This window comes from Catharus ustulatus, chromosome 3 (genome assembly GCF_009819885.2).
Source record: "Catharus ustulatus isolate bCatUst1 chromosome 3, bCatUst1.pri.v2, whole genome shotgun sequence".
Lineage (NCBI taxonomy): Eukaryota > Metazoa > Chordata > Aves > Passeriformes > Turdidae > Catharus > Catharus ustulatus.
Genome location: NC_046223.1, coordinates 36,955,724 through 36,978,278, shown reverse-complemented (window position 1 = coordinate 36,978,278; position 22,555 = coordinate 36,955,724). Strand labels below are relative to the sequence as shown.

The 22,555-nt window shown below is 43.7% G+C and overlaps 1 protein-coding gene and 1 long non-coding RNA gene across 2 annotated transcripts in view; one reads left to right on the top strand and one right to left on the bottom strand.

Annotated features, from left to right (window-relative positions):
• The window catches only part of CRIM1 (cysteine rich transmembrane BMP regulator 1), a 178,812-nt gene extending 175,818 nt beyond the window's left edge, over positions 1-2,994 (bottom strand). The window contains exon 1 of the mRNA XM_033054763.2: positions 2,378-2,994. Within this exon, the coding sequence (XP_032910654.1) occupies positions 2,378-2,729 (352 nt within the window). The 5' untranslated portion in view covers positions 2,730-2,994. The remainder of the gene's footprint in view (positions 1-2,377) is intronic.
• Positions 2,536-22,555, top strand: part of LOC116993767 — a 68,086-nt gene continuing 48,066 nt past the window's right edge. The window contains exon 1 of the long non-coding RNA XR_004417355.1: positions 2,536-2,593. This is a non-coding gene — a long non-coding RNA (uncharacterized LOC116993767). The remainder of the gene's footprint in view (positions 2,594-22,555) is intronic.

Below are 22,555 nucleotides of genomic sequence, written 5' to 3'. Positions count from 1 at the left end.
GTTGCTATTCCAGCTCTCAAAGTCTTCTGTAGACTAGCATGTGCTGATAATCTGAAATAAGACTGGGATGCATCTTAAAAAAATGATACAAAAACCATGCTTATAACTGTAGCCAGTAGGGGTCATTTTAGTGTAAAAAATTGCAACGAAAGAAAAGGCTAGAGACAGGAAGGAGAGCAAAAACATGAATTTCCATTCACGCTGTTCTGTAAGACACTTCCATTTCCTCCCCTCGGGACTTGGGAAGGAAAGGGTTTGCACTCCCAAAGTGGAAGACAACAAAAAAAGCCCAGTCTTTATTCTGTTAATGCATAAAGGCATGGTTTAATACTACTCACATCAGACATCACCAGCCTAGTCTGTTGCATGTGTGCCCGTAAACTGAACAACTGTTTAGGTCATCACAATCAAGAAAACAGAGCTATTCAACCTCACATTAGAGATCAGAGGCAGTACAATCAGCACCCTTTTATCCTTGCTGCCACCTCATGTGCAAAACATGCACCATGAAGAACATCATATTACCTCTGTTTCCTAGAACAAGGCAGTTTCCTGACAATTCACTAATAGGCATTCCAGGACTATTTATTAGGCTGACAGTTCAGCTCGGTACCTTTTCATTTATGAGAATGAAAATTAAATAGATAACTCTCCTATTTAATTTTCTTATTTTAACTTATCTCCCTTAGTTATAGTTAATAGATTGTTATCTCCCTCCCCTAGGACTATTCCTATAGGGACAGCTGGAACTAGTTTCTAACCACAACACTAATTGAAACACAATCTTGCCAACAAATGCTTCATACTATTTTCAACAGTAGATGGGACGTGTTATGAGTTGAACTACAGCAACGTACAGATTGCATCACTTCAAAGGAATGAAATACTCCTAAACTGCCAGAGATGTCCATACTGTGATACAGTAAGGGAATTGGAACATTAAGGCCTTTAATGACTGAAGGCTTTTGGTTCCTTTAGCCATCGAGAAGGGGGAAGCTATTTCAGCCCAGCTTTTACTCAAAAACACACTCCTGCAAAACCAGGTAAGTTTTCCAAGTACCTTTGCTTGTACTTTTCTATTTACAAAAAGTTTTCCAATACATATTAAAAATAAGAGACTACAGCAATGTACATATTCAGCAACATAGTGTCAACCAAGGTCTTCAAAATAGTTTAGGGACATTTTAAAATGTTTAACAATCCAGCTTTTAATCTAGACCTGATCCTACCCAAGCATCAGCTCCCGAGGCTGACAGCATTGGTTGTGGCACAGGCAGGACACACTGCCCTGCTCTTCTGTGATTTGCGATTTATTTGTTATGGAGGCAAATGGAGTTTTAAACTAATAATGAGCGTCTGGACAAAGGTCAGCTGCCCACTAAAAATGACCGGGTTTAGCTTTCTTAAAATAGTGCATCATTTTAAATGCAACTTTTTTGGAACAGATGCTGCCTCACCAGCTCTCTGGACTTTCTGCTGCCCTCTACCCGCCGAGAGGAGACCGCCTCCAACTCCTTTTCCAGAATTGTCGAAGCTCCCGCTCCGAATCACATATACATTTATACATATCCCAAACTACTGCTTATTTGTAGTCTCTTTACAGCGCCATGTTTTCCCTCAACCTGGGGGAAAAGGCAACTGGAGGTACAAGAGAAAGAAAGACTGAAAATTTGTCTCCGGCTTTCCATTAATTTATAACATATAAAAAAATAAATCTTAGGAAGTCTGATAGATAAAAAAACTGAAGAGGGGTGAAGTCCTTTTGCATTTCATACCTCACAAGACAGCAGGAAGCTAAAGTGACTTAGAGTTCTACCGTGGGTATCTCCCCGCGTTGATGCTCCAGCAGGGAAAAAGACACCCCTTATCATTATATGCCGAGTAGGACAGGCTGAGAGATACTAAGTGACAGGAACAGGAAAGAAAACTTTGTAACAGATGATCAGCCTTTTTAGTTTCTTTACACAGGAGGGAATCCGGAACAGGCATCATATGTGCAAGACTGACCTCCGCCGATCTCCATCTGCCAAACTCCTCCCGAGTCCTTTATCAAAGAATTTTACTCGGGCATCAGTAGCTGATACAAGCTGTTAGCAACCTAGTGACGCGCTAAGGAGAATTCGTAGAACCCTAAGGTTTAGGGTAAGAGAATTAAGGGCAAAACTTCTAAGCAGGAGTTTGTGGGGGTTTTCAGCAGAGAAGGTTAGCAGACACGCTCGCAGATGGGACAGGCGGGCGCGCTGAAGGGGAGGAGGGCGCACGCACGTCCAAGGTGCGCCCTCCTCCCTTTCCCGCCGCCCATCGGGTACCCCCACCCCGGGGGATGGACGGATGGGTGGATGGATGGAGGAATGGATGGTGTCCCGCCGCCTCTCACCTTCGCAGACGCCAACTTCGTACTCGGTGATGGAGTCTCCGTTGAGCGGCGGTCGGATGACACAGCGCAAGCCCCGGTCGCAAGCTCCGTGCAGCCCATAGACGCCCCCGCAGCTCTCGTTCCGCTGCCGAGCGCACATGAAACAGCACCCGCAGATCCCCAGCACGATGCTACCGGGGCAGCTCTTCGGTTCTTCGCATTTGGACTCGTCGCAGGGTAAGCAGACGAGAGCACGCGTCCCCGACTCGCCCAGCAGCAGGGCCAGCAGGAACAGCCACCCCGCGGCCGCCAGGTGCCAGCCGCCGTCTCCGCCCGGGCGTCTCCTCCCCGCCGAGACCGCTGCCAGGTACATCCCAGCCGCCGCAGCCCGGCCTGGGCCGGGGGGAGCCTCTCGGAAGCCCCCTCGCCGGGCGGCGGACCCGAGCGTGCCGCGGCTCCTTCCCGCCGCCCCCGCCTCCGGCCCCCCGAGGAAAGTTTCCTCTCTCGGCGGCAGCGGCTTCAGCCAAACTTCTCCTCCGGGTGGCGGCTCCGCCCGCTGCCCCCTCCGGGAAGCGGCGTCCCTCAGTCCGTTCGTGCCCGGCCCGCCTGCTCCCGGTGGCGCGGCGCCGTGCGTGCGAGCGGCTGCGAGCGCGGCTGCGGCGGCTCTGGCTCTGTCCCCCGCGCGTCCCGAGTCCCGACTCGCCTCCTGCCTCCCTCTCGCCCCGCTCCAAGTGCGCCCTCTGCCCTGCCCCCATTGGGCGACGATCGCCTCCGCACCGCCCCGAGTGCCCGTCCGCGCCGCTCTCATTGGGCACGGCCGGGGCTGGCCCGCCCCTTTCCTCCCGCGCCCCCCCAGCCCCAGATCCTGGGGCTGGAAGAGGCGCAGCGGAGGCGAGGAGCAGCCTGGGCCCCACAGCGGCCGCCGCCTCCGCCTCCCCCTGCACCTCCCCTCCCCCTCCGGGGCTCCGGGCGCGGAGCGGAGCGGGGCGGCGGCGCCAGACCGCGGGGACGGGGCGGCGGCGGCCCGGGGGACACCGGGGGTGGGGAGGGAGAGGGCCCCGCAAAGGGCGCAGCCCCGGCAGGGCGATGCTACGGGGAGCCGTGAATGGGGCCTCGCCGTCCCCGGCCGTGGCGGCGAGAGCCTCCTCCCCTTCCTCTGCCCGCTCCCTCGAGGGGCGCGGGGATCCGGGACGGGGAGCGGCTCCGCGCCCCGGGAAAGCAGAGCTGGGCGCTCCCCGCCCCGCTCCGCTCCGCTCCCGCAGCCGGGCTCCCGGGCGCGCCCAGGTGCCCCGCGGGTGCGGGGGAGCCGTGGCGGACCCGCTCCGCGGGGGCGGGAGGGGCTGTCCCGCTCCGGTGGCGGCGCTGCGCTATCCCGGGCCGCCCCTCCGCCCGCTCATAAACAAACGGCGGTGCCGCCGCTCGCCCGCCGACCTCGGCACCAGAAGCCGACCCCGGGCCGCCCGGTGCTCTCCGCCGGCGCACGGGCAAAAGGCGCCCGCGGCCGCCGGGCGCCCTTCCCTAGCGAGCGGCTGCCGTCACTGCCCGGAGCCGGCCCGGCAGCCGCGGCCCTGCCGCCGCCCGGTGCGCCGGGCTTGCCGGGCCAAGGACGGCCCGGAGCGGCGGCGGGAGGTGCGGCGGCGCTGTGCGCTGGCCCCGCACGGCCGGCAGGCGGCAGCGCTCGGCGCGGCGCTCGCTCCGGCGGAGCGCGGCTGGCCGGAGCTGCCTGCCCCGAGCGGGGCGAGGGCGCGGCGGGAGAGAGGGAAAGCAGCAGGAGCGGTGTTACCCAAGGTCAAAATGCTGCCTTGTCGGCGGGCGGCAGCGGCCGGGCGGAGGAGGCGGCAGATAACAGGAGGTACTTGGCGGCACAGGGCGGTCCCTCGGTCTAACCTCAGAGCGGAACCTGCCGCCGCCGTGTCCCACCCAGCCCAAGGTGCGATGGCAGCTTTGGGAACGATGGATCCCGCAGTCGGAATTGGGGTCATTTAGAATATGAAGTCATTGGCTCTGCAAGTGGATTTTGTCAGCTGCAGGGTGCTGAGCCTGGGAATACTTGGGTTGCATGTACAGCAAGCTTGGGAAGGAGGGTCTGGAACCTTAATAAATATTATTACAGAGAGGCCAAGGTATGGTTTCTACACTTTCTCTAGTCCCGCACACGTGTCCGCTTGGGCACAAGCAGTTCTCATGTCAGCCAAGGAGTTGCTATGGAAGAGCAAAGCTTCAAAATGCAAAGTTGCCACCAAGAAAAGATGACACTGTATTGTAAAGCTTTGTCAGCACTAGAATACCTTTTAGGTGAGTTTTAAAGCATTGTAATTCACTGTTGTTGCCTCCAGCCTAAACACCTACTGTAGCAAAGATTCCCCATTGCTAGAACAGGTCCATTGGTGACGGAAACAGTGCAACTGTGTCACATGATGTTGAAAAATAAACCATTTGGAAACAGTGCGACCGTGTCACATGATGTTGAAAAATAAAGCATTTCCATATTTGTCGAAAAGAAAGTGTTTTCCACATTTATCAGTTTTAAAAAATAATAATGGTTTTATTGTAGCAGAATAGCATTTTATTGTGATCCATTCAGAATTTAAACTAAATCGTAGGAGATATTTTACAAGAGCTACAGTGTTTTCATTAGTGTCAATAGTTTGCAAGACATTGGTCTGTTTCTCAGTGAAACCCCATTATGGCAATAAAGCACTTGATACAGCATACATTACATGGATTAGGGCCATTCCGCTGACATATCTCAACAACAAATGGACAAACAGCAATTTACTGGGCAATAGTATCTGAGGTAATACTGTGATACATTTTTTAAACAGATTTAGAGAGTAAATGACAAGCTGGTCTTGCTAAATGCAACTGTGTTTTGGTATAAACAAACCCAGTGTATACACTTGCCAACAACCAAAAACATTGTATATTCCTGAATTCTGGAAAGCAGTAGGTCAGGAAATCACCCTGAAAGTCATATTGGACAAGGCCTCAAACTCTGTTATGCATATGAAAAATACTCTCTGGTGAAGCAACACACCAAGTAAGAAGTTTTGTGCCATTTCCTCGAAAATGCAAATGCTTCCTCTCCTCATCCTCAGCCCTCTCAGTTTGTCAGTTTGCCGAAGCACCTGCAGGGGTCAGAGTACTTTTGATTCACCAGAAATTTCCACCAAAAAACCCGCTGTGATTTGGATGAGAGTAGTTTGTAAAAACCTAGTGTTTCCTACAACGTGCAAACACTGCCTTTTGGTCATGTGTTTTACTGACGAGGTGCATGAAGGGGTTTTGTCTTCCATGCATAGCATCGCTGAGATTGCTTTTTGAATGAGGCATACAGTTCCTGTGACTGTATTTTTAAAACACTGTTCACAAACCTGGGATTGTGCAGAAAGGAATCACAACAATGATTTTAGTTCTGGGGAGGATGCTGCACCATACAATACGTGATCAGAGGCTTGAATTTAATAGGCTTAGTTTATCAAAAGATGAAAAGTGAAATGATTACAATGTATTAATCCCCTGATGTGAAAAAACGAACTGGTCTATGAAAAATACGTAGGTATTTTTCCAGGACTTATGTACATAGCCAGCATGGAAATCCCAGACATGTTGGATTGCATGCTCAGGCAGTTCAATATTTCCCAGACATGCCAGACCTACCCGTCATGTACTGTACTGATGTACAGTATATTCAACACACAAAGAATTCACTGGACCTACTGTGCCTGTTTGCTTGTGTGGGAATGAACAAAGAAGCTCTAGAAGCAGTACAAAAACAGATGAAGAGGAAAGCTATGGACAGCTTAGATAAGAATGTTGTAGGGCCCTGAGAAAAAGAGAACAAACTTTTGAGCTGACTGCCAAGTGAGAGAGGCTTCAGCTGTGAACAGGATTAGTACCCTGATTCATACACTGTTTATTCTGTGATAGCAGCATGTAAGAGAAAAAAATACAGAGATATGTATGGAACAAGGACCAAAATGTAGGCTTCTTGTCTCCTTAGGTCTTGCCCTTTAGGTACAAGTCACAAATTGTTCATGCTTATGCTTATGTTTCCCTCTTCTGGCCCCAGGAATCAAAATACAGTAATTTCACGACCATAAGGTGCACCAGACTATAAGGCGCACCCCCCGGGAGTCGGCAAAATTCACAACTTTGTAGATCAGATAAGGTGCACCGGACTATAGGGTGCACTTTTTTTTTTGCAGCGAGGCTCCGCCCCCAGCTCCCCCCGCGCGGTTGCTGGACGAGGCCCCACCTCAACCTGGCAGCCATTGGCCCCCGGGCCCACCTGGACTCGGGAGGGGTGGTGCCGCGGGCAGCGGGCCCGCCTTCACCCGGCTGCCGTGGCACTGCCGGCTCCCCCCAGGGCTCACAGCTCACACTTCCGGGGTGGCAAATGTCGCAACTTTGTCCATCAGATAAGGCGCACCGGACTATAAGGTGCACTTCTGGGTTCCGGGGAAAATTTTAGTCAAAAGGGTGCGCCTTATAGTTGTGAAATTATTGTACTTCATTGCACAGCGGCACAGATTCAACAAGAAAGGTAGAGAATTCTCATGCCCCAAACCTGAGAGGAGTCCATAGGGACAATGAGGTACTCCTTGGAAATCAGCAAATCTGATATCTGATGACTTTACAGGGAAAGTGAATATCCCTGCATGCCCCAGCAATAAGCAGTGGATGAATCTGTAAGATGAATCTTTACTGGGAAATTCACTTATCCCTGCTCCTACTGCTTCTTGATTTATTAAGGGTTCTACTGATCCAAATAGCTTAGGAGTAAGTGGATTCAGCCACTGAAGTGAAACCCAGCTCCTTATTTCCCCTAGAAACAGGTTAGTAACTACTGCTGAATACAACTGTGGGAGGAAGAAAAGCATTCTGATAAACAGGCTGTAGCAGCTGAAATTTCCTGGGCTTGTTCTCCTGTAATGTTAATGTTGTATTGAAGCCACATCTCAGTTGGATGAAGTTGCAGCAGTAATTGAGTGGAGCTGTATCTCTTTCTTGGTCATCATGGAATGTGGAGCTTTTGCGCAGCCACACAGTGATATGAGAAAACTACCATCCCCTTCACTGATTCCTCAGTTCTGTACTCACTACCCTTCCTTTGTTAATCTCCCCATGTGAAAAATATGTGTTCAGTGTCAATTTCCTGTAAGTCCGAAATTCACAACAGTGATAACTGAAATTATTTCATTTTATACATGGTTGAAGACATTTATACCACCAAACATAAAAACATCTCTCCCCCCAACTCTAAATAAAATATCAAAATGTCCCCATTTCAATTCAAAAGGCTGTTTCCACTGTGCTGATATATGCTGGGAACTACCCATATACCCCTGAATTTGGGAACATTGGTGCTTTTAATACCAAAGTTGCATTTTTTTCCAGCACCAATGTTTTGTTTCTATTCTGTACCTCATTGTGTCTTTGTTGCACATTAAATTTCTTTTTTCATTCTTTAGTTTGTTAAGATTATTTATGTCTCCTTTGCATCAGTCTCTTGACATAAACTCTTTCATAAACAGGTTATACACATGAGCAATCCCTACTACCAGAAAAGAGAAAGCATCAAGATGAAACCTGCCACTAATACAAGCAGTGCTGAATCAGTCTAAACCGCATGAGAGTAATTTCTCTCATCTTCACAGGAATATCATGGGTTTATTACATTAGTAGTTGCAAGGTGTTTCAAAGTCCCTAAATGGAAAATGGTGGGAAATTGAGAAAGTGAATGTAAGAGTTCATTTTAATACAAACAATCTGTGTATGAATTGTTTTGGACCATTTCATAATGAATAAATATCCCATCGGGAAGTCTCTGGGGTGTTTTTCAGACCTGCAAGTTTTTCCTCTCAGTCCTGCAAGTTTTTCCTCTCAGTTGAATCCTTAGCTTGAGACAGCTCTGTAGTTCAAAATTTAAGTCTGGAATACCTAACAAGCAGGTTTGCAGCTTTTTTCTAATACATCTTTGATTCCTCATGTGGAACAGAGAAGTAAAAGTATCTGCTTTTTGGCCTCAGAGCAACTGCATAGGCAATTTCGAAATACAATTGCATGACAAATTTATTTATGAATATTTTTTTATCAAATTGAGAAGCTATATATTAATATAAATTATTAATAGATAAGCTATAAATGAATACGAATGGCCATTTACACATGTAGCTCTTCACATTGCACGTAAGTCACTGAAACTATGCCTTCAACCCAAGTATTTTTTCAGACCTTAACATGCTAGAATATATAACTTACAAATTGCAAAGTTAAGGAACTAGGGAGTCAATATCTATTTAAGAATATGTACCAGAAACATATTGAGAGAAATAACTACTATATCTAGAAATGCAGTCTTGTATTTAAATTGATCACACTCAAGGTCACGTTGGATTTAGCTTCTTTAGCATCTGAAGAAAATATTCTTAACAAAAAAGCATACTTAGCAAGGAAAGACAATTTGCTGTCAGTTTACAGAAGAAAAGTAGAAGTATTTTAAACTGGTATGTCATTCTAGGGATTATTTGCATTTTTATTACAGAAAATCTGGCCACCAGAAAAGTAGGTGGATTAGATCAGCATCCACAATCCTCTTCATAGTGCTGCATACTGATAAGATTTAAAATGTTAGAATATAAATCTGAAAATACTGTGTTTATTTCACTGCAATCTGCTGTGTATCAATAACTGCAGTATAAAATAGATGAAATCAAATAGGAGCAGGGATACACTGGATGTGAACTAGGGTTTGCCATAGCTAATCTCTTAGTTTAGTAGGTCCATGGAAAGTTCATAGCATTCTAGTCAAGGTATTTCCTATTCTGAACATGTTTCAGCTCAAGGTTTTGAGCTCTTGAAGGGAAAGCAGGAGGGCTGAAGTTGGTGGGTACAGACAAAGATGGTGGGCAGCTGCTTCTCAAGGTAAGTCAGGGCCCAGCTGTAATACTTTCTATTTCAGTTCAAATTCATCAAAACTTGCATGAGCTTGAAGGTCTTCAAATAGGGGCAAAATGGCTTGTCCTCTGGTTTTTAGCTCAAATGCTGAAAATGGAGAGTACCAAAATACCTGAAACCCAACCCTACCTCAAACCCCAGGAAGTATAGGATGAATGCAAGATGGTCTATGGGATCACTCCATGAGAATGAAATGGAGAAAAGAGAGATCTAGTGACAGTGGTGACTGCAGAGGGTGGGGACCTGGCAGGTGTGGAGCATACCAGCATGTCGATGTCCTGTCAACACAACTCTCCTTCTCATGGATGGACTATATAACCCCCTGTGAGTTTCCTGACAATGTTTCTATAGTTTTTTCAGGCACCATTGTGTATCCTGGCTGGAAGTCATGGATGCCAGAGGTTGTTACAACAATCTCAACCTGCTCCCTTACTTACAGTAATTTCATGATTATAAGCTGCACCTGATTATAAGCTGCAGTTCCGGGTGTCGGCAACATTTTGTCTTTTGTCCATAAATAAGCCGCACCAGACTGTAAGCCGCACTTTTGTTCGCAGCAAGGATCCGCGTGCAACTTTCACAAAGTTACCATTTAGCAACAGAATCGTGGGATCATGGGGTTTACTGGCTCGTCCCTGCTCGGGGCAGCCATCAGGGAGCGGCCCCAGCCCCGCTCGCCACTGCCATCGGGAAGCAGGGGAGCGGCGTGCCTGGCCGGTGCCACCGGGAAGAGGGAGAGGAGCGTGCCCGACCACTGCTGCTGGGAAGCCTGGGGCTGGGTAGCGCTACCACGCCCCCCGGGTTCCGGCTCATCTCGGGGCTGCTGCGGGCTCAGACTTCCAGGTTGGGAAATTTCCAAAATTTGTTCATATATTGGCCGCTCCTGAATGTAAGACACACTTCTGGTTTGGGAGCAAAATTTTAGTCAAAATGGTGCGGCTTATAATCGTGAAATTACTTAGCAAATTAAACCTCTTTTTGGTGTCTTTATTAAAGCTGGATAGAAGCTTTCATTCCAAGAGATCACAACAAATTTCCAATGTTTTTCCTAGCTCTTTCTAGATTTTAATGCTGATAAATATAACTGGCTGTAAAAGCCACGTATCCCTACTGACTTGATTCCCTTCATGACTATAATCACATTCTCGATTTCTGTCGATGATGATGTGGGTCGTCAAAACTGTTTAGGACAATCTGAAGGGCTGTTCTGATTACAGCAACTTCATGCATGCCAAATTAAGAAGTTTGTCTTCTGGTATCAACCAAGTATGTTGAAGGAATCAGATTTTGCTAGTTCATCCATTAATCCTAGGAAGATAATATTGCTTATGACAGTAAAGCAGAGACATTTTCCCAGATTAAACATGTATTTCTATAAATTGTTTGAGCTTCTTTATTTCTCTTGATGGATAGTTAGCAGACAATCTATCTGCTCAGCTTTTTAATATCTTGGTTAGAACCATATACAGCTTAGATATCATTTGCAAAGTCTTTATGTCTAACGTTACTGAGGTATGATTACATGCCTCAAATACTAAACAAATGCTAAACAATTGTTTAGTCTTTGTAACATCTTAGGGCAAACCCCCCAGATGACTTTTTTTTCCAAGGATATTTAGGCCTTATTCATTACTGGGATTTTTTTTCTGTTAATATTTTCTTATTCATGTCATGATAGAAATTGGCCTTCCATGGCTGATTTCAGTATATTAGCAACACCTATTTGCTAGCCCCTGGGGTTTTTTTCCTGTACATAATTAGAAATATGGTGATTCATATTGTAAATTGCTAAGTACCCTGAGAGATGTTACAAGTCTGCATTTTGTTGTAGGCCTCAACAAATGTTAATATACCCATTTGACATTAGGAGATACTCTATATCATGCAAGTTCATATACCTTTTCTTTCAGTGTGCAGGAAGATATGTTTAGTAGTTTTCTTTGTTTTGCTTGGCTGCAAGAAGTAAATGAATATAGCTGTATATCCAGTACTTTGAACACCACATATCTGTTCAAGTGTGACCTTGGAATCTTAACTTTAGAGACTTGGATGGGAGGTAAGGAAACAAATGGGAAGGTAAGATGACTTGCTTGTAACAGAGGCAGTGATGCAGTCAGGATCTCCTGCTTCTCAAAACATTTCTGCCTCACAAATTACCATTTCACATGAAAAATGATGGGGAGAGGAAACAAGCCCTGAGGAGCAGAGAAGTCTCAGCAATAAGAAAGATGAGAAGGAGGATGGTTTGATTAATTCAGGCTCATAGAGAACAGGCAGACAAGAAAAGTTTTCTCAAACCAGGGGGATAGATGGGTTGGATGGAATTATGGGGAACCCTACCATTAGAACTTGCAATATAGTAGCAGTTTCCTAGATATTTCAAATTCTATCACTTCCTAATGATACAAGAATAAACCACAAGACATTATCAGTATTATTCTCCCAGTCTGTCCCTCTTAATATATAGGGGATGAATGTCAACAGCCTACTATGCCATCCCTTTTAAATCAGAAGTGTCCTTCTGTCAATGTTCAGGTCATCATTGCTTTTGATCTGAGGCAGACCCCCTTTCTAGGAAATGCCTTTTTTTTTGAATTATGTTAGAGCAACAATTCCTATCTCCTTTTCTAGTTAGTTGGTCTAGCCCCCACAGCTGATTATAGCCTTTTATAACCTGCCCCCACTAGTAACTAGGTTCTAGAGCATGTAGGTAGATTTTAGTGTGCTTTGGCTCATGATAGTGAGTTTAGTTCTGAAAGACTTTGTATGGTTTAATATAATTAATGTATTCTCTTGAGTGTTTGACTGGATTTTTTTCTCTCTTTACTTTTTTATTATTAAAAAAAAATATATATTTTCTTTCTTCAGAAAAGAAGATACAAAGCATTTAGATTAGAAGTTTGAAAAAAAGAGTTAATCAACTCTCACAAGCTAATATTTGAATTCTACAAGAAACACTGCTACAGGCTCCTGTCACCTTATGGCAGTGAAGCTGTTAGAGTTTTTGTACTTAGTAATAAGGAGAAAGATTTGCTGTTATGCTGTGTCTGCTTAACTCTTCACAGCCGTGCAGAGTAGGAGTAAAAAGGTATTCTTTACTGTCCAGTTGATTTAGTTCTACAGGTGATTTTTCATTACTAGATTTGCAAGCAGCAAGCAGATCACACTTGTGACTATTGTACAAGCTATATAGAGCTTTTTCACCTTCTGTCTCAGCTACAGTCCATCTTGGGGAAATGTAGCACTGTCACTGTACTAATGTGCATTTTGGAAAAGTTTTTCTCAGCCTTCAGCTGGATCTTGTGGTCAGATCGAGACTAGGGTGGTGTTCCAGTCCTGTTGACATGCTAGTTTTTGTAGTAGATTTTATGAGGATAAAACCATTGATACTGTCTCAAGAACCTGATCAGGTGATCAGGAAGAGGACAACAATTTGCTGTTCCCTTACATGAAAGAGACTCAGAACAGCTGGCAGTGGGATGTAAAAGAGTCCATGTTCTCTCTACACAATTCTGTGTTTATGTCCAGCATCAAGGCAGGAAAAAAGCATATTGAATCACCTTCCCTTCTTTGGTCATCCAATATTACTTTCAGCAGATCAAGTGCCAACACATTATTTTTTAAATAACATTTTCTTATCTCTCAAATTACAAAAAGAATTTGATGGGGTTTTTGCTCCTTTTTTGTTTGTTTTGTTTTGTTTGTTTGTTTGTTTGTTTTGTTTGTTTGTTTGTTTTGTTTGTTTTAATTTATACAAGAAAATGTGGTCCTTGATTCAGCTTAAGTGATGCAATTGGGTTTAGATCATATGTTTTATAGAGAAACTTTTGAAATGAACACAAAGAAACTATACAAATGGACTCTTAATTCTTAAAGTTCTGTGGGTACTCATTCTCAATATGACAATTCTGAGACACAACTTTAAAAATATGAAAAAAATATAAGGGATATTTAATTCTTTAGCTGAAGCTTTAAAAGACTGTAATTATGCAGTATGCAGAATTTCAAGTCTATCTGGGTATTTATATTACAAATTATTCCATAATACCTTTGATATTTTACATTTGTTATAAGAAAAGGGATTTTAAAAAATTGTACAAAATAGGCAAAGAAAAATAAAAATTATCAAAAGGAATACTCCCTGGACATTCACTACTCTCTCCTAATCCATGAAATTTCCCAGATCACCCCGAATAATTCAAGCATCTTAGTTTATATTCGATGCTTTGTCTTTTTGCTATTAAAATGCAATTTTTAGTAAGTGAGATTTAAAACTAAGAGTGACAAAAGGAGTTTGGTTTAACTATAACTGTCTCATGAACATATTTTACTAGAAAAATCTTAATTTGTCTTGCTCCTAAAATCCCTTGAAGCTAACGTTCCATTACAAGAACTTTTAACTAAAGGACAAAGCACCTAGTGAAACTGGTAAAAATGCTCTAATTAACTTTATAAGGTTCTACCTAATAATTACTTATGTGAAATATGTAACATTATTCAGTTATTATTCAGCTATGATTCTGGGTTTTTTTTTCCTTTTTTAAAAAAATTTTTGGTAGGCTTACATTCATTCTAAATCTAACTGCTCTCAGAATTTTTGTACATATGTATTAATAATTTAGCTGGACTGTAACCATGACAATATTGATAGCATATGTAGTATAAATAGGAAACAGGACTACTTACCCAGGAAACGTCAACACATAGAATATTAACAGGATATTTGAAATTCTCAGACGTGAACAAGCCATTAGTTATTAATAATGTTTCTTATAAGCTATTACAGGTTAATTTTTTGCTGGTTTTTTCCCTGTTATATATTTGTCTATCAATAGTCTCAACCATTTAACAGTCGTGACATGTAAAAGGTTAAACCTGACAGTTGTCCTTTAGATTATATTGCTTTAAATGCCAAAGTGTGTCTTTCTATTTAAACCTTCTGCTGGGGAAAATATTAATTGAGGAATAGTGTTCACTATTCATTGTGGAAACATTAGATTACATTGCAGCCATATTATCTGAAATTACTGTTTGAAGTTCAGATCAGAGCAATCAAGTACTCTGTCTTTTGCAAAACTTCCCATTCATTCCAAAACACTATTTCACTTCTGCCTGTTTTCACAGTTACTTTCCTGTTTTATTGTTCACAGCTTTCATTCATTGGAATCAATACCAAGGTGCACTAGTGCCATAAAATGAGCTTTTTCAACAATTTGGGGACAGTGCAGACAACAGCTGTCACCTATTGTGACATGTATTTCAGATGAGTGAGATGAAAGCTCAAGTTCTACCAAGCTCAAGTTCTGTCAGGTATGACAGATTATTGATGACCTTTACTGCTGGATAAAACCTAACGGAAATCAGAAACTGTCAATATGTTTGGTGGAGATGAGCAGAGAAATGGTTCTTTGGTAGTCCTAGGCCTCCATTTAGATATTTTTCTACTTATTTCACAGCTACAATGTGTGCAGAACACTTCCTTGCTCTTTATTAATATTGTTAGAACAGCAACAAAATCACCAGTGTCTTTAAAAATAACACTGAAGTGACCAATGTTGATATTAGCTAAAGGCCTGTTTCTATGTTTACATGTGTTTGTAGATCTTCCTTCAGGATATACGAGGGTTAAAATACTATTAAAATATTCCAAATACAAAAACTGAAGAATCATCAATTACAAATAAATATAACCTCAACCTAATATAAGAAAAAGGTAATTTCAATAGGCCACTAACTAACGCTGAACTTCTAGAATGGTGATCTTCTGTCAGAACAGCATGTTAGTTTAACCTCTGTGTTGCAATTAGAGCCTGTGTTGGTGAAGGAACGGAGTGTTGGTGGTGGAAGAGAGGGTTGGACATTGTTGTATCATTTGAGTAAGACGTGACAGGGAAGTGGGTACCTGGCAATTTTGTCCTGTTTGGGAAGCTGGGCTACCACTGGTCCATAATCTCATCTGTCAGGTACTGGTACTTTGGAGACAACACTCCAAATTAATCTTTAGCTGGAATTCTAGTAAGGAATTCCAAAGGCCTAAGGAAAGCATTACTAAATAGAAACAAAATTTATCTGAGATACAAGTACGTATGCATGTGTAAAGCAATGAAATTTGGACATTTAGGGGAATTATCTGTAAGCTGCCTTTATATCTGCAAGACACTTCTCACCTCTGTGAATATTCAGCCCCAGTCTTTAGCATCTTCTCTTCTCTTCTCTTCTCTTCTCTTCTCTTCTCTTCTCTTCTCTTCTCTTCTCTTCTCTTCTCTTCTCTTCTCTTCTCTTCTCTTCTCTTCTCTTCTCTTCTCTTCTCTTCTCTTCTCTTCTCTTCTCTTCTCTTCTCTTCTCTTCTCTTCTCTTCTCTTCTCTTCTCTTCTCTCCTCTCCTCTCCTCTCCTCTCCTCTCCTCTCCTCTCCTCTCCTCTCCTCTCCTCTCCTCTCCTCTCCTCTCCTCTCCTCTCCTCTCCTCTCCTCTCCTCTCCTCTCCTCTCCTCTCCTCTCCTCTCCTCTCCTCTCCTCTCCTCTCCTCTCCTCTCCTCTCCTCTCCTCTCCTCTCCTCTCCTCTCCTCTCCTCTCCTCTCCTCTCCTCTCCCTTTCCCTCCTTTTCCTTCTCTTCTCCCTTTCCCTCCTTTTCCTTCTCTTTTTATTTTTCTTTTCATAAATGTGAACTGTTATGAAGAGATTTGTGAAAGGCAAGCCTTAAAGCACACATTTTCTACAGATTTCACAGTATTGAAGCTATGTCTATTCACACAGTCCTTTGAAATGGAAACAGAATTTTTAAAAAAACTCAGAAAAAGATTTTTAAATATCTGGTATTTAACAGAGCTAATTTCTTATTTGAATTAGCTTATGTTATGTATAAGTTCATCCAAAAATTTTGGAATTATTTAAAGTACAGTCTAAAAGTGTAACCTTAGTAAAGAAATTGAGGCAATAGACAAAGGATGTAGTAGCAAATGAGGGAAGAACAGTAGCTCAGAAGAGAGGCTGAAGGTACGTTCCTATATACAGAATCCTCTGGCACCAAATGCATACCACAAAAAAAAGGTAGAGAGTGAATGTTGCTGGTTGGCAAAAGTGGTAGTTAATAGACTAAATTATCATTTTACATTAATTTGCCCATATCGTATCAGTCAACAAGACCATATTCTGTCTGGGGAAAAATGACATTTTATGACATGCATTAAAATTCAGTATTAATTAAAATAATTTGTTCAAACACCACTTTTTTGTGTGAGGAACATTTTGTAACAGATAATATAATTAAATTATCCAGATTCTTGGAAATAGAAGCATATGTGCTCAACAGATGACGTTTTTAGCTCAAGTCTCTTCCTTTTATACAAAAGCAAACAATAGCAAATGTAGTAATAACATCTTTTCCAGTACAGGAGATATGGCTACAATGATAATACTGTAACTCTGTGACCATTCACCTCCATCAGCAAAAATCAGCTGGAAATCTAAGGGATAATGTGACAGTTTTTATACTCCAGCAAGGCAGATGAGAAAGCTGAACATCTTAACATGTATCCAAGTGTGCTCTACATGATGACATGGATTCTTGACAAGCCAACCATTATGAAATTCAGTCAGAAAACAGAAAATGAATTATTCAACACAATATGAAAGAATTTGTCTTTGAAGGGTGACACTCATTTCTGCTTCATTACACAAAGAACCTTGCTTGAGGGGCAAAGACTCTGAGGCAGCTTCTTCGTGGTTTTTTTCTGTTTATTTTTGGGTTTTGGTTAGTGGCAATTTTTTATTCAGCTGTCAAACCAATTACACAGACAATAAGGCCATTTGAATATTTTTATTTCTCATCATCAAGATTAAAATCCAGAAAATTGAATGGAACCCAATTCATCCACACTGGGGAAATCTGATTTTTAATTCTCCAAAGCTGAAATATTTTGGTAGCTTTTAGGCATTAGTTTGCCATTTAGGACACTAAAGTATTTTGGGCTTTAGGTACACACTGATAAAAGTCAGGGAGATGAAAAATTAGATTCCTAGTAGTATTACTGTCAGGGCTTTTCCTCATATCAGACAGCCCAGGGAGGTGGGAAGTATTAAGGAGATCTTTTCTCTACCTGAGAGGACCTGAATCTGTATTATCCCACTTCTTGAACAGTATGGCCACAGAAAAGCACAAATAGCTGGGCAGATCCTTAGAGTCTTTAGGTGGGGTTGCTACCACTTTGCATTAAAGCACAACATTGAGCCCAGATGTTTCATGTCTTTTCCAGCCACCAGCCACTGTATTGTCTCTAGGTGTCTCTTTTTCTAATAGGTCTCTCATGATGGACAGTATCAGTCACAGCATGGAGAAAGCCTCAGTCACAGTGTATTAGGAAACAGTGAGGGGATAGTCCCACACTTGAGTAACACTAGTTCAAAATTTCTTAAGAGGTTGGAGGGCAGCATGCATCTTTCTTTCTCATCTGGATGATGTAGCCCTTATTTCCTTTGCCTTTTCTGTCACATACTTAAACAATATTACCTTGGAACAATCCATTATGTAGATATGTCAATTACTACTATTTGATATTTTAAAAATTATTCTGCTAATATTGCTTGGCAAATTCAAACCAAACTAGCGACCATTTTCTGTATGCTTTGGTGACATCCTCCCAAAATGTTATTAACAAATAATGTCAGTTCCTTTGCAGCAAAGCCACTACAAGAACTTTAAATACACTCTGAATGGTATTAAACAAGACTTTAACAAAATATTAGAGAAAGGTAAAAATTGAAGAGGGAACTCTACAAACAAAAAACTGTACTGCATTACATTTCTACTATCCAGGGAAAGCCTTTTCCATTAGAATACTTACAGAACTATTGCACACAGAATAAATCAGAAATTCATAATACTTAATTTCTCTTTCTGCCTTCTTAAGAAAAAACAATAATTCAGATAATATTCCTTGATATAGATGTTAAAAGGTACTCATAGACATGGTTAATTTATTTAATGAAGTCTGATTTCTTGCTGTTTTGGTAATAATTTGATCCAATTTCTCTACTGTACTCTCCTGTGGCAGTCAGGTCTCCTTTACAGCAGTCTTCTTTTTCCTGGCATATTTTGGATAAACCAAGCTGTAATGCTGTTTCCTAAGATCTGAGTGTCATGCTGTGCTCTTTAGCTCTTCACAGTACATGGTGATCTTACAGAAACAACTTTACCCAGAATTACCGCTACACAAGAAGAGAAAAATAGAGTCTGCTTATAAATATTTTAAATTACAGTAGTTTCACGAATACAAGCCGCACGGATTATAAGCCGCACTTCCGGTGCCTCGACAATGTTGCTGTCTTTGTCAATAGATAAGCCGCACCCCGAATATTAGCCGCACTTTCGTTCGTCGCGAGAATCCGTGCGCAGCTTTCACAAATTGGCCAATTAGTAACAGGATCGCGGCATAGCGGGCTTTACTGGCTCGGGGCGGGGCCAGGAAGGCTCGGCCCGCTCATGGTTGCCGATGGGGCCGGGTGGCCCAGCTCAGCACCACGGCTCGGCGGGGCTGGCCGGGTGGTGCTGCCGCCGCCGCCGGGCTCACTGGCCCCCCTCTCCCGTCAGCACCGCCCCGCTGCCGCGTTCCCTAGCCCTGCCGGCGGGCTGCCGCCGCCGCCGCCCGGCTCGCCGGCCGCGCCGCGTTCCCTAGCCCTGCCGGCGGGCTGCCGCCGCCCGGCTCGCCGGCCGCGCCGCGCCGCGTTCCCTAGCCCTGCCCGCCGCCGCCCGGCTCGCCGGCCGCGCCGCGTTCCCTAGCCCTGCCCGCCGCCGCCCGGCTCGCCGGCTGCGCCGCGCCGCGTTCCCTAGCCCTGCCGGCGGGCTGCCGCCGCCGCCGCCGGGCTCGCCGGCCGCCCCCTCCCGTCTGCACCGCCGCCGCGTTTCCTCGCCCTGGCCGGCACTGCAGGCCCCCGCACCGCCGGGCTCCCCCATGCTGCTGGCCCCGATTCTGCTGGGCTTCCCCCGCTGCCAGGCAGCCCCACCCGCCGGCCTTCCTGCTTCTGCCATGCTCCCCTGCACTGCTAGCCCCAGTTCTCCCAGGCTCCCCCGCCCCACTGACCCGGCTCTGCCGCCCCCCTGCCCCGCCCTGCTGGCTCAGGCTCTGCCGCCCGCCCCCCACACTGCTGGCCCCGCCTCTGCCAGGCTTTCCCACCTCTGCCGGGGCCGGCCGGGCTCCAGCTTGGCTTGGGGCTGCCGCGGGCTCTCACTTCCGTGTTGGCAGCTTTTAGAATTTTGTTAATGTATTAGCCGCCCCGGAATATTAGCCGCACTTCCGGGTTTCCACCAAAATTTTGGTCAAATTGGTGCGGCTTGTATTCGTGAAATTACTGTAAATACTACTGCCATAACTTTTCCCACCTGATGCCTTTCCTCCTGAGTAATTTGGCCTCAAGTAGAATCATCAACTAGTTGATGACTGTCTTAGAATAGACACCTCAAATGCTCACACTTTATGCAAAAATATGAAATTTTCTTTATATATATATATATATATCTATATATATATATAATTTTATATAAGCAATTTAGCAACAAGAGAGGGAGAACTTGATAATACAGCTTTTGGGAGAAGTAGACCAAAAATACCTTTAGATGACACAGGAGTTTTACGTCTGATTGCTGCTCCTAGACCCTGAGGAATCCTGTCAGAGCCCTTTGGACTGGTCCCACTGATCCTTCTGTGGGAACACAGCCCCTCTTTCTCCCTACAAGAACAATGCAGCAGGAAATCTGCTAAGACTTTGCCATGGAATTTCCATCCTCCTGAAGAATTTTCCAATACAGGATTAATCTGGACAGTTAATGGCTTCTTAGCTGAGCTTTAACTTAGGTTCAAAAGCATATGAATGCTCTCTTGGGTGGAACAGAAGGCTACTGGAGGATATGAAATATTTCCTCAATGGAGGCATTTACCAAAGCCTCTCTAGGACTTCCATGCATCTGTGAAAGCCAAGCCTTCCAAATATTCTCATGTTAATTTATATAGATGTTTCAAAAAAGGAGTCATGGAATCCCATACCTCATATACATTAATTTTCCATCCAGCAGAATAACTTTGGCCATTTTGCACTTCAGTGAAAACCTCCTCTGTAAGTAGAGTGTTACTGAATAATGGAAAGTTTCATTTCCAAAATATAATAAAATTGCAGGAATAGTGAAGGAAGTGAACGTTACTTGCACTTATGGTACACTCATTTATGACTTTATGAATATGAATTTGTGGTTTCCTTTTATGCTGTTGTTTTGTATAAATGAAATCTACCACACCATTTAAAATTGGATTAAAATGTTTCTTTTGTTTCTGCTTTTGAGCCTTTTACAAAATAATTTTATTTTAATGTTAGTATTATAATTGCTTATGCATGGGCCTAGACCAATTAGTTCTTAACTTGGTGGCAAGATCCCTTTGATGTTGATGCAAGGAGGATCAGGCAAATATATTAGTAATAAAATTGTTAATGATCCATAAATTAACAAAGATATTCCTGTCATCCAATTTTCCAATGTAGATACATTACCTAAATCAAGTAGTTCCATAAACAGTGGAATTCATGAAGCCTTATTTTATATTATTTTTTTCTGAGGGTGAATTTCCATGTGGATTCTCCTATGCCTAACCATGATTGCACTCAGACTGCAGCTTTTGCTGCCAGGACAGCAGTGTCTGTATCCTCTCGACCTTTGCAGCCAGTTATTTTCACAAGACTTGTAGGAAATGTATACAGAAGAGTCTTTCAGTTCCCTTTTGAATTTGAGCAGAAGTAGCTAACAGATTTTCCAGGGGCTGGCAGATAGGCAACAGGAAAGCTTACAAATGCTATAGCTGCAAGCCATATTCCTGGGGAAACTGGACTAAAAGTAAAGGAATGCACATACCGGACTTTGTATCATCAGACTTTGATAATATGCAAAAGGAATGGTTAATAAGAAACCACAAATGTAGACTTGAAAGGAACAAGAAGTAATCTGAGTTTTAATAAGCAACACAGGAAGCCTGGTTATCCCTGTAAGCACAGCTCAGCATTACACAACCTCATGACTTCCCAGGGGAGGCATCTTGTTCCACTGAGACCCCAATGCCTCCCGGAGCTTCCCAGCATACAGTTGGTATTTGAAATATTTATGGTACTGCTACATGCCTTTGGGAGCAGTTGACTCCACCAGAATTAAGACTTTCTTTATAAGCCAGAACAGGATGGGAACAGACCTTGGCTTGGTTCCCTCTGCCCTTTGGTAAGCAAAATAGGGAATTATTTTACTTAATTTCTGAGGAATGCACTCTTAAGAATGAGGAAAGAGTCCTTAAACCAGCTAGAAGAGGGAAATGAGGAATTCATAGTGTCAGACCTTACAGTCTTTTTTTCATTCTTCATTCTTTCCATCTTTCTAGCCTCCATTTCCAAAGACTCCTGCAGAAGCAATAGAAAGTGTACTGACTGTTGGAATTGACCTTGCTTCAGTTATTCTTAGAGGAAGTTGATCCTTACATTTTTTTTAATATAAATTGACTAATAATTAATAATTGAGAACATATTATAACATTCCATAAAAGTAAAAGCCTTAATTCCAACACATTTCCTCCTTATGGAATAGATGCTTTATGCTGCCTCCCTGGGGCCCAGACATGGGATATTACCAGGAGGCTCCCTGAACTAATTCAGCCTTCTGAATTATTTCCCTCTGCTGGTTGTCCACATTGGCAGTGATGAGGTTGATAAGAAAAGTATCAGGATAATTAAAAAGGACTTCAAGGCTCTGGGTTGATTGGTTAATGGGACAGGAGCGCAGGTGGCATTCTGCTCACTTCCTTTAGTAGCAAGGATGGATGATCAAAGGAAAAAATGTCTAAATAAATGTCTAAAGGGCTGGTGCCCATCAGCACAATTTTGGGAGCAGAATAGATCCCTGTAATCCAACTAGTGACCTGCTGAGCCACTTGGATGCTCACAAGTCTAGGGGACAGATGGGATCCATCCTACGGTGATGAGGGAGCTGGCAGATGAGCTCACCAAGCCACTCTCCATCATTTATCACGGGTCCTGGCTCACTGGGGAGGTCACCTGTCAGCCTGACCTGACAGATCATCTTGAGTGCCCCCACGCAGCACCTACAGGATGTCTGAGGGATCAGACCCAGGCAGCACAAGTTTAGGAGGGGCAGATTGTGCTTGACCATCCTGATCTCCTTTTATGACCAGGCGACCCACCAGGTGGATGTAGGAAA